Below are 12328 nucleotides of genomic sequence, written 5' to 3'. Positions count from 1 at the left end.
GGGTTGAATTCAACTTGAAAGAGGCTTTCCTTTTCCTCCCCATTTTAACTACAAAGGCTGCAGAGGTGTAGCCAGTGGCGTAACTCTTGGAGTGGCGGCTTTTCTGCATTATCCTGGCAACTTTGAAGCTTATGGTTTAGTTATATCCTGTATTTCTGCCTTTGGGAAATCTTAGGCAATTTACATAAGGTGTGTAGCTAAACTTCCTTTGATCAGAGATTAGGTAATGTCTGTTCAGATCATGCCTCCAGCATAATACCATTTCTCGGAAATGTAACTGTCAAGCACTCCAAGAACCATAATTGCCAAAAAAAATTGTTCGCGCCTGTATTGCCTTTGGAAGATCTTCATGGCAAACCACTGGTAGTGTATTACCGTATTTTCTTACTCTCTGATTAGCACAATATACATTGATGACATGAGCCTCTACACAGTGTAATCTTATCTGCTCTTTCTGGTACAAGGAGAAGCAGTGCATGCTTAAAAGGTTTAACGTTGGCCGTGTAAAGTTTCTAAACTTCCCTTAACAAAAATTAATTACATTTATAGACTGTCAAATCCCTAAAGACTACAAGAAAGATACACAAACAATATACAATAAGTATTTAGTATACCACTAAAAGGTCCACAAGTGAATGAAAATAGAGTAACATGAAATTAACCAAACTGTAATCCAACTAAAATGGAATTAAGACCCAAATGCCCTTTGGAATAGGTCTGTTTTGAGCAGTTCTGGGAGGCAATCAGGGTGGGAGCCTGTCAGATGTCCACTTGAAAGCTGTTCCAAAGAACTGGTGCAGCCACTGAAAAGCAGGAGAGGAACTTTGCCTCTCCCCCCCCAAAATAGCACACCGCTATTAATTTTTCCTGAGTAGATCAAACTGTGCGGACTAATTCTAACGGGGGAATGCAGTCTTGCAGATAATGAGGATCTAAATCATGTAGGGCTATATAAGTTAGTCAGCATTTTAAACTGCATCTGGAAGCTTGTTGGATCTGCATTACTGGTGTAATATGATCCCACCAGCAAAAGCCAATCAGCACACAGACTGCTAGAATCAGAACCAACTGAAGCTTCTAAATGATCTTCAAATGTAGAGTGTGTTGCAGTAATCTAAGTAGGTGGTGACAAGGGCATGAGTCACCATAGTAAGACACTCCTAAGGTAGGGCTGCAACTGGTGCACCAGCCAAAGCCACCGCCTCCACGTACCCTTCTAACAGAAGCCATGAGTCCAGATGCATACCTAAGTCATAGACCTGTTCCCCCCAGAGTAGTGTGCCAAATAATTATTGACCAGATTTATTGGGTGAATAAAGGCACAAAGTAATACACTTAATTCCATAATTCAGGTTAAGAGATCACTTTCTAACATCAGCTTGCCTTGTTGAGAATGTAGGTGACTCTGGCTACCAGGTCACTACACAGCCAGCTAAGTAATGAGACAACTTGTAAATCTGCAAGATGGGAGAACCTTGATTAACTCATGCTGTGATGGGACAAATGGTCTTGATTGATAAGCAATGGAATGTATAGTTTTGGCAAACTGACCCATCTGGACTACACAGGCGAGATTGGGTGAGTCTAATCCAATGTCAGTCTTACACATACTTTGTAATATAGTTTTGTAGAAGGCAAACACACCTTCTCTGCATAGCTGATTCTGTGGCTCAGTTGCCAGTTGCTAGCAAGCAACTATGAGGTCCAATGCAGGCTGTGCATTCAGTTTCCCAAGAGTGCTTCAGACATGCAAGAACACGAACATAGCAACTGCCTCTTTTCCTGAAAAAAGACGTCACTGCTGTAGGCTATTGCGGACCAGTGTTACGTCTGTACTCTTGCAGGTTCCAAAGCTTTGTGTAACAATAATCTTGCAATCCTACAATTCTATCAGTGAGGTAAATAAGTAGACCCTAACCTTCAATTGTGATGGAAAGATGGGGGTTTCAATGAGACATAGTCATAATCCCAGTAAAAGCAGAACATGTAGATGGAAACTCAACAAGCATTTTTATGTAACTGCTTCACTTTATTATTCTCTACTTTTTTTTAAAGATCTCTTCAGTATTAAAAATGTGCGCGCACACACAAAACTCCATAAAGGGCAAGGTGACTGGCACTTGTGAAGAGAGCTCAAGTTGGATACTGAATGGTCTCCAAAACGTCAGTAAGTGTACAAAACGCAGGAAGAAAAAAAAAACCCACCGGCATTTGGCAGTGAAAAATTGGTAGTAGGAAGGAGGTAGAAACTCTAGTTCTCTTTATGGTAGGTGCGAGTGCAGACCACATCACCCATTGTCAGAGTCTGAAAGAAAAGATGATACGTAAGACAATTATCTGATAAAAATTTCTGGAACAGTGGAATCTGCCTCCAGGAGAAAAAATTATCACCTTTTCTGAACTGTAAATTATTAAGGGTTGGTTTGCCCAATCTACAAAGGCATCAACCATTATTTTGCTAACCAAAATGAGCTGGACTTGCCCTGCATGCTAAACTGAATCAAAATAAGCCAAATTATACTATAGTGGGTTGGGTCAGCCCTGTGGCTGTGTTTCTCCATGAATAAAGGATTGTTCTCTGCCTTTTGTAGTGGAATAAAGACTGTCTTTGCCTATGCATGAAGAGTATTTAGTTCTTTCTGCAAGAAGTCTATATTCTCCTCCCCAGAGTTTCTAAGTACTGAGTTGATCAATTCTGTTAATCAGCAGTGGATCGATTCTGTGCTCAAAAGTGTTACTAGATGCTGAAGACATTTTTGGCAGGAATGTGAAAAGGGTTTCAAGTCTGAAACACGCTTTTTGACTGCAAAAGACCCAGATTCAATCATTGGACCACTTTGAAAGGGTGTCAAGACACTTTCTAAAATGGGCCAAACAACCTGCTTTCACTCAAAACCAGATGTTTGAACTTGAAGCATTTTGCACACTGTGAGTTTCTGAAATATCTGGAAATTGGGCATTCCAGAAAAGTAAAACAGGGACGATCCACCCTGCAGTATATGGTTTTATATTCCCCTTGATGGTTTATACATTTCTCTCAAAATGAGAAAGAATACAGAATCCCCAATTAAACCCAGTTGATTGTTCATTGTCTAGAAATGCTTTGGCATCACTGACACAACCAGACTGAACAATTTCCAAGAGAACTTCTTCCTCCAATAGAGGCCACCAATTGGCAAGAAAGGAAAAGATATGTTGAGACTCTTACCAAAATTAGTTTTCCATCTTTTATTTCTCGAACAAGTGAGGTCTCCTTTCCATCCCATTTTTGCACATGAACCAGTTTCCCTCCATCTAGTGTTATAATGGACTGTAGAAACAAACAATCATGTTAATTCAATTGCCAAACAACTTGGGGATTGTGAATAGAAAAAGGGATTATGCAAGACTTAAAAATACAGTTGAGTCTGCAGTTGTGACTTGCCCATCCTTCCACCTCTATTTGCGTTAGTCTCAAAGCAGAAGCCCAATTAGATTAGTGGATATTTACAAGTGGCTGTTTAGACCAAACTGGTATTATATGAAATGATATGTAACTGGGTTGCTCTTTACTTTTTTAAAAATTAGCAGCCTCAGAAACTCCTGATTGGAAACACCATTATGTATCTAAGGAGAACAGTAAATATTTTTCTCTTCTGCCATGGACCCATCTAAAAGCTTTTCCCTACTTCAATTAGCTCACTAATCTTTCCTCCTTTTACATCAGTGAAAGATAGGGCTGCAGATCCTTCAGTAATACACAATGGAAAAATTAGCTAAGGAAGTAAAATTTTCCATGAGTAGTCAAAGGATCCTTAGGAGAAACAGGTTTGGAGGAGGAATTCATGAGACAATGCTACCTCTTCTCCCTACAACAACCCTGCCAAGGAACCCTTTTTCACCCCAGCAACTATTTCCCTCCCTTTGCAGCATATAACATCCTTTTGAAAGCTAGATGACTGGCGTTACTATCACTGAGTAGACTTTATATTAGGGCCACATCTCCCAGGGAACCATGCTTCTATAGTGTCACTCTAACTCAGTGTTTCTCAATCTTGGCAAGTTTAAGACATGTGGACTTCAACTCCCAGAATTCCCCAGCCAGGATAATAACTGCTCTAGCTGGTTTTCCCTGGCTGGCTGTTAGCTAAATTGATTTGCTTTGAAGGTCCACCATGTACCACCACAATAATATATATACATTCCTTATGGGAAGCCCACAAGATATTTCCATTAACACTCGTGCCCTCAAAAGAGCTGTCTACCACCTAAATTGTATTTTTAATTTATCAGTAATTGGTAGTCACAGTAAATAACAATGCATTTTAGTGAGTCCCTGATATAGGTGCCTTTTCAGAACAATGGAACTAGTGAGATACTGTATGCAATTTAACTGTAGAACAGCTACTTTGAAACAATTTTCTGGCTTTCTTATTGTATACAGTAATGTACTATAGCCAAAGTGGACTGAAAACATAAGCCTTGCTGGCCTCCTCCAGCCCTAATTTTTAAAAAATGTTTCATAGCCCTATTTTAAATACTCTAGTAAGGCTGAGCACTAATGAAGATTCTTCTGTCAAGTCACAGCTATGCAGTGTTTGAGACAGGAATTACTCATACTTTTAAACCAGTAAAAATAATCATCACAAAGTTTTGGTATGTCAGGCTGTCATTCAGAACTACTTTTAAAAAAACAATAGCACACATTCCTTTTGAGGACCAGGAAGATCAAAGCCATATGGGTGGGCTTAGTTTATCTGAGTTCTGATAACAGTTCAGTTTCATGAATAGGTATCCAAGTTAAGATTGGTTTCAGTGTTTATTTAGGGATAAACCTCTGATCCAAGAAGAAGGTGTGACCCTCTGGGATGCTCATCTAAATGTGCAAAGGGCTACAGCTTCAGACTTTGGTCAACAGACGGTGTACTGTTTGACTGTTCTCCTTGTGGCTGCAACTCTATAGAATGAACTCTATATGCAAACCGTCACAGCACAATACTCTATCAATCTAGATTTGAAAAGGCTAAATAGACTCTTTGAAAGACGCTGAACAGGCTAAAAATTGAATGACTCTGAACAGGCTAAAAATTCATCTAAACCAGTACCTTCAATTTTAGCAGTGAAGCCTATAAGAAAATAATGAAGCATGAGATCTTATCATGAGCTACCTTTAAAAAAGAGACTACCATGGAGAAGAATTGTTTCTAGCCATGTCCTCCATGAATTGGTCTCACTTCCTAGTTTTAAAAGAGAGAAGGACAAATTGCCCCAGCTCAGTCTTCCATCTATCATCAAAGTCATTACTGGATACCATGTTCCAGGTGTCCTGTCTTCTACAATAAGTCAAAGGACAACCAAGGAGGTCTTCTCAGTTGTACTCCATCTGGAGAAAGCCCATACCCAGGAAGGTTTGCTTAATGAGACTTTTCATCTATTGGCAAAGATCTTATTTTCCCCAAATATTATTGTATTATGCATTTTAGGCACATAGTAACAATATGATAAATACAATATACTGCGTGGTATTTCAATTTATTTGCAAGCTGTCCTGAGGTGCTGTGGGGCAGGGAATTAAATCAGTAAATTAATCTCATGCAGATGTGGCAATATTCCATATGAGAAATTAAGCAATTAACCAGTTAAAATTTTTGCAATCACCACTATTCTTTGAGAAGGGCGGTAACAAGGTAAAAGAGCACATGAATATCCCTCATTGGAGCAGTCAGTGCTAAGCTAGATGGATAAAAAAAATCTCTCCTGGTGAAAATCAGATGCTGATTTTCTTGTCTAGACTATCAATAGATGCTAAAGGATGCAGCAAAAATCACAGCTCAAACTCTTAGTGAACAGAACTCTACCTTGACATGCCTGCTATCTGCTGTTGTCTCATCAAATTCTTCTCCCAGTACACAGGAGATCTCTGTGTTCTTGAAAGTGCTCTGGGTTTTGATGGTCACGTTGATGCCATTCACCTCAATAATGGTGGTGGGTTTGGTCAAATTGGCAATCTGTCTTGTGGCAAAGTTCACCTCTGCAAGAAAGGAAAAAGAGGCCAACTGTAAAAACCAAATGCTCAACCTAAAAACATGGAATATTTGGGGTACATTCCTAACTACTGCAAATTAATCAAGAGAGTTGTCCAATCTACTTAAGTTAGGTTGAAGTGTCCCTTCCTAACTATTCTATAATTTTGTTTAAAAAAAAAAAAAAAAGAGGAACCAAACTGGTCTATCTAGGGAGATCTTTCTACAGCTGGTTGGCTTCATATATCACACTCAGCCATGGTTTTGTTAACTACGGTTTGACTAAACCATAAATCATGACTGCAGAACATAGGAGCTGGGCTCTTATATTGCACTGAGCCATAACGATTTGACTCACGTAATACATTAAATTGTAATATGGCTTGTTTGGATTTGGTTAGTAAATCTGCCATTCTAGATTATCTAACCATAGTTAAAAGAAACCATCTCTTAGCACGTGTAAAGCAGCCAACAGCAATCTTAACTTTTAAGCAAGGAAACTGTGATGTCAAGTGCACCTTCTTGATGCAGAGCTGGAGATCCTGAAACGATGAAGAATATTTCCCTCTCCCAAAAGCAAAGTCTTTGCTTATCAGGATCCCAGCTGAGCTGAACTGAAGGTGGAGATTGTTTTAGCAAAGGGCTCACCCAAAGAAAGTGAACTGCCTTTCAGCTGCCAAGCCAGTTTTTTTTTTCCCCCTGGCATGGAACCATTTAATGGAGAGGGCTTCAAAGAGCCATTTGGTGTGTGTATGCACATATAATTGCCTGATGTAAGCTCTTGGAGCAAGATGTGTGATCTAGATCCTCTCAGATGAATGTAAAGGCCCTTTTGTAGTACTTAGCATTCTTTGGTGTGGACTTGCCCTCTTGCATTTTGCTGCCTGATCTAATGGATTTATTTAGCAGGAAGTAGCTGTTCTTTCATGCTCCATCCATCCATCCAATATTGTTCTTTCATGCTCCTTTATTTATCCAATTTATATAGCTGCCCATCTCAACCTCTCTAGGCCAATAAGTAGCATGGAGCAGTCGTTCAAAGGCCTGACTGGGACTGGGGAGATCCAAGTTCAAATTCCCACTTAGCCCCCCAAGAAGTCTATTTTGACCTGGGCTTGTTGTGATCCCAGAGACCCCACTTAATGCCACTTCAAAGGAAAAGTAGGGTAACAAAGTAAGTTAGGGAAGGAAACTGATATAACCATGAGAAGGATTGACCTCTCCATTCACCAAAAAGGGAGAAAATATCTGTTTTTTTTCACGTGTCAGCCTTTCTATTAAAATTGGAGTTTCCTTAGGCAACAACAGTTCGAGAACATTACAGAACATCACTGTGGAAGGAGTGACTCTCAGGAAGAGAAACTTGCTTTGCAGGCCCAAAGTCATTCCCTTGCATCTCCGCTTAAAATAATTTGGGAAGGGAAGGTCCTCTGTTAGATGCTAATCAGCATCAACAGCATGGGGGCAAACAGTTAAGTGTCCCAAGGTGGTCTATTGGAGGTTCTGACATTCCTTCTTGATGTCCTCTCCTTTGCCCTTCAGGCAAAAAGCATCCAAATGCTTTTGAGTGAGGGAAACAGAAGCAGGCCAGAAATGTAACTCAGTATGGCCTGTAGTAGCTTGCCCTTCCCCTGATTTTCCAACTCCCATGAGAAAAAGCTGAGAAAAGTCTAGCCTTCTGCAACTGGGGCTCTTAGACCTCATTTCTCAAACTGAGAGCCAAGCCAAAGATCATAAGTTGTCCCACACTGCTGGTCCATGCAGTCTGATATTGATAACACTGACTAGTGGGAACCTTCCAGGGTTTTGGCAGGATTTTCACACCTCTATCTGGTGATCCTGAGGACTGAGCCTGGAGTTTTTGGCATGCAGATGCTCTGCCATTGAGTAATATCCCTTCCCAAAGCTGCTCTTGAGGGTTATGAGCAATGAAATCCAACAATGTGGAAAAGGCACCAGATAGGGAAGTACAAGCTACTTCTTATTGGTGGAGGTGAGGAAGTGGGCATGTAGATTCTATGCCAGTGTTTCTCAACCTTAGCAACATTAAGCTGTGTGGACTTCAACTCCCAGAATTCCCCAGCCAGCGTGGAATTCTGGGAGTTGAAGTCCACACAGCTTAATGTTGTCAAGGTTAAGAAACAATGCTCTATACAAATTGCTCACCAAGGAGGATGGCTCATCTCATCTTCAAAGTTCTGGCTAACACAGGGCTACCATATCTGGTCTGCAAACATTGAACAGCCATCAGATGTTTTATTCCTGCTTCTTTGGCTGTGCAGGAATATCCTGTTAAAGGGGATTCACATTCAAGATGGTTGCAAAGAAGCTATACACATGGACTTCTGGCTTAGTTGCTGATACCAAGGAAACACTACAAAGACAATACTGTGGCATTTCTTTTGGAGTACCACCAGCATAGGCTTCCATCTCCACAGTTGCAAATGTGGGGCAAAGGCATGCTGGCTGAAATGCCATTTTTTATCCCTTCCCTGCACTGGGAAGCTAGAGAAAGTACCAACGAACTTATGAAGTTCCCTGGCCATCAGCAGTGGGTTCACTTGTGAGGTGGCAAGAGTTCGATTTTGAATGTTTGGGTGCCTACATTGATACTGGAACTGCTCAGAGATTGAACGCTAGAAAAGTCACAGATTCAAGCAAACTCTCTTTCCCAACAGTTTAACCTGTTTGTCAGATATTATGGTTCATAAAAGTGAGAGAATATGTTTCCTCATTGCATCTAAGATTTCTTTTTTACTGTGCTACTTTAAGTAAACTTTCCATTTAAAGCTTTAGCATAGACTGTTCCACAGTAGTTTGAAAAGACAAAGTCAAAGGAATAAAAACTGCCATAAAGACCCTGATGAATTGCCAGCATTTTCCTTGCAGATACAGACAGGCGGCAAATACCTTCCCATCATAAATCATTCCCATTGCTGTATTCATGAATACTATATCCCTGACAGTTTCTGGCAAATGTCTAGGATTCTACTCAGCAGAATTTAATGGAAAAATTCAGTTATATTATGGCAGGAGGTTTGGTTTCCTTAAAAAAAAGAAAAAAGAATACACATGATCGGCTAAATGCTTCTCCCCTCCCCATGTAAATGCAGAATTTAAAATGAGCTAACTGCACCAGCGGGGACTAATAGAGCTACCCAGAGTAGAGTGATAAGAAGAGTTAAGTTTCAATTATGAAAATTGAGAGAGAGACCGTGTAGTAGAGCAGTCAAGATGACCCAGGTTTTAATCCACCTTCAGCCACAGAAGTTCCCTGAGGGTCTTTTGGCCAGTCATTCTCTCTCAGTCCCACCCACCCCACAAGAGTGTAATCAGGAAAAATTAAATTAAGAAACAGTCTGCTTCCTCTCTGGAGCTGTTGAATGAAAGACAGGATACACCTGTAACATAGAGTTTGGGATGAATAAAAATGTTCCCTCATTGTTCCACAACCATCCTGTTTGTTTAGGTAGAAATAAGGTCTATTGTCCATAGGGGGATCACCTGGTTAATGATCCTTACTCAACATACAAGAAAAAGGGAAGATGCTGGAATTTTAATCCTTTCTATCTGCAAAAGTCATTAAAAACTGCAACCACCTAAGCTAAGTGGGTGCTGTGCAAAGTTGGCTTAAAGCCAAGGCTACACCAGAGTTATGTGGTCACAGAACTCTTGCTTCTGGCAGGATCAGGCCCAGAAAGCCAGAGCTCAGGGTGGGGAGAGAGCTGTACCAGGCTCAACGCCAGCTCCATGAGCAAACACCCCGATGACTCCCACACCTTCTTCTCTCACTGCACCCTTCTCAGGCAGCATTTCAGAGTGCATCCGCTCCCTAAGCACTTTAGTTGCAGGAAAGCCCTCCGGGGCTCAAAGCTTACTCATTAGGAAGCAGCCCAGAGTCTTGCCCTATCACATCAGCTTCTGGCAGAAAAGGACACACCACATGAATGATCACCCCACTGCTACACACCCTCTCCTTCAGTGCAAGACTGGCTTTGCACTCATGTGGTTTTTCTTCTCCTGCAAAAATCGCTCCCAGATGTTGAGTGGATGAGGAGGAGAAACCAGAGATCCCCAGGCACTTGGCTGGCCAAAAGAGGGTTCAATTAAATCTACCACACAGCAATGAGTTTACACAAGGAATAACTAGGGTAATGCTAAGTATCAAGGGACTACAATCCAACCCAGCAAACCGGTCTCTACTGCTTTATCTCTGAGCAATGGAAAATCCCAAGGTGTCATTTCATTGCATCCACATGCCTCGAATTACACCAAGGACGGTCACTCATGCCTTTGTCATTCCTCATTTGGTTTAGTTCCATTTGCTTTTCGTGGGACCCCCCTGAACACCCCCCTCAGGAACACTGGGGTGGGATGCGAAGGGCAGCAGCCCCTGGGCTTACTGGTCAGGCTCATTACTACCATGTTACACCACAGCCATTGCACTGGCCACGAGTATTTTTAAGTGCAACTCAGGGAGCTGGTTAGCACCTATAAGCCCAGCTTTCCAGATTCTGCCCACCCAGTCTCATTTGAAAAAGGAGAGCTCCCATTTTGAAGGGTGATAGGAAGGGGCTTGATGGTGCGGGCTCTCTTTCTCTGGGATACTCTGCTCCCCCCACCGGGTGGCTCCCATTCTCAGGGCCTTGCAAAGGCTTGTCAAAACCCAGCTTTTGCAGACGCCTTTGAGGGCTGACTCTCTGCAGCGCCATCCGCACCTGTCTATCATTTGTATGAACTGCATTCACTGCAATTCATGGGGTCATCACCGAGTTTATTCTACCGTTGGAACCTGCACGTCCCCAGGAGTCTCTGGATCGAGGCGATTCCCATAAATAATAAAATAATTATCAACCTGGAATTATGAGCTGGGCGGCGGGGGGAGGTGGGGGCCCGAGATGGGAGACCCAGATCCCCATTTCCAAACCGCACCCAGTTTTTCTACAAATGCACACGAACGCCACGATGGCCAGACACCATTTTCCCCCCTGGAAAGAGTAATGATCACCACAAGAACCATCATGCTAGCAAGACCCCAGCGCGCCATGACGAGGCGCCATCCCTGCCGTCCGCCAGTTCGACCTTCATTCTCCAAGCCGACGGCCAAGGCAGGCTCCCTCCCCGCCCCAAATCTCTGCCATTACCGAGAGCTTTCATATACTCGTCGAAATTGACGCTCTCGACCAGCTTCCAGACGCCGGCAAAAGCCTCCGCCATGGCGATCCTGAAGATCGGTCTTTTCTCGGGAACGCAATCGCCGCCGGGCCAGGCACGCGCTCTCGATCCGAATTTCTTTCTCAGGCGCGCGCGCGCGCTTTCGGACGGGGCTCGCCTTTTATTCCTGCCTCCTCCCCTCCTCTCCCCTCCCTCCGCCCGGCTGGCTGGCTGGCGGTGGCGGCGGCCTCCTCCCCAGGCGCGGCCGGTCTCTTTAAATAGCCCGAGCGAGGGATGTGGGAATCTGCAGCATTGCTTCGCCTCGCCCCGGGATGCGAGCGCGGTCTTGCCCAGTCCGCCGGCGCCTTTGCAGGATCGCCGCCCTGCCCTCGCGAAAGCTGCGGCCGCGCCTCGCTAATCAGGGGGCCGCTTTTTCTCTTGGTTTCAGAAACTCGCCAGCGCGATCCCGCCTGTTTCGCAGCTGCGAGACAAGCTGGGATTCAACAGGGGAGGAGGAGGGGGGGGTTATGGAGGCTGTAACGCTACAGTGGGCTTTTTTTTTTTCTGGAGGGCAAGGGGGAAATGTCTGGTTATAATTCCCAGCGCTCTTTGCCGCTGCCTGTGCTGGTTTGGGCTGCTGGGAATTGTAGGGCGATGATATCTGGAGGGCCCCGGTTCCCTGCCCGTGGTGTAATATTATTATCGCTTCTGCTGAATAGTTGCGCCGTGTGCCGCCCTGCGGAGGGTAAGCGTGGCAGGTCTGTTTGCTTTGATCCTTGTCCAGTTTTACTTTTGCAGCAACTAGGTGGGTTCTGCTGGCAGCGGGCCCATGCCTCATTGTAACTTCCAAAGTCACCGGCTGCGGTTCAGATACCGTTCAGGCGGCTTCTTGCTCAGAATGTGAGGCTTGCCTTAAAAATGTAGTTAGTCGAGTTGACCAGGGTGTGGTCAGAAAAGTCAAGATGGTGGCCATCATGGTGCAATCAGAACTCTTCCTTTTGTTCCTTGGGCAAACAGAAGGGAAGGTCAGCTTGCATTCCAACCAACTTCTAGATGTCTTCTTTATAAGAAGTGTTGCCCTCATGCCCCAGAGAGCTGTCTCTTATTTTGCCTGCTATGGAATATTGCCTCATCCCCAGGTGGGCCTCTCTGGTTCAGTTTAACTCTCTTTC

At 43.4% G+C, this 12328-nt stretch overlaps 1 protein-coding gene across 1 annotated transcript; it reads right to left on the bottom strand.

Annotated features, from left to right (window-relative positions):
• Positions 1 to 2225: 2225 nt before the first annotated feature.
• Positions 2226 to 11324, bottom strand: FABP3 (fatty acid binding protein 3). Its single transcript, XM_007425356.4, has 4 exons — positions 11147 to 11324; positions 5838 to 6010; positions 3209 to 3310; positions 2226 to 2305 (listed from the first exon to the last, which is right to left on the bottom strand). Exons 1-4 carry the CDS (start codon positions 11217 to 11219, stop codon positions 2252 to 2254), a joined length of 402 nt encoding a protein of 133 aa, XP_007425418.1. The 5' UTR covers positions 11220 to 11324; the 3' UTR covers positions 2226 to 2251.
• Between the last annotated feature and the right edge of the window lie 1004 nt (positions 11325 to 12328).

Source organism: Python bivittatus, unplaced genomic scaffold (assembly GCF_059951505.1).
Source record: "Python bivittatus isolate LINGU-HERP-01145 unplaced genomic scaffold, Pbiv_v1 ctg000310_np1212, whole genome shotgun sequence".
Classification (NCBI taxonomy): domain Eukaryota; kingdom Metazoa; phylum Chordata; class Lepidosauria; order Squamata; family Pythonidae; genus Python; species Python bivittatus.
The sequence above is the reverse complement of the archived record's forward strand: the minus strand, read 5'-3'. Positions and strand labels throughout refer to the sequence as shown.

Coding starts and splice junctions, on each gene's coding strand:
- FABP3 (XM_007425356.4), bottom strand. CDS start 11,219: ATGGCGGAGGCTTTTGCCGGCGTCTGGAAGCTGGTCGAGAGCGTCAAT. Junction 3,311..5,837: donor CAGATAGCAGGCATGTCAAG/GTAGAGTTCTGT, acceptor TTGTTTCTACAG/TCCATTATAACACTAGATGG. Junction 2,306..3,208: donor AAGATGGAAAACTAATTTTG/GTAAGAGTCTCA, acceptor CTTTTCTTTCAG/ACTCTGACAATGGGTGATGT.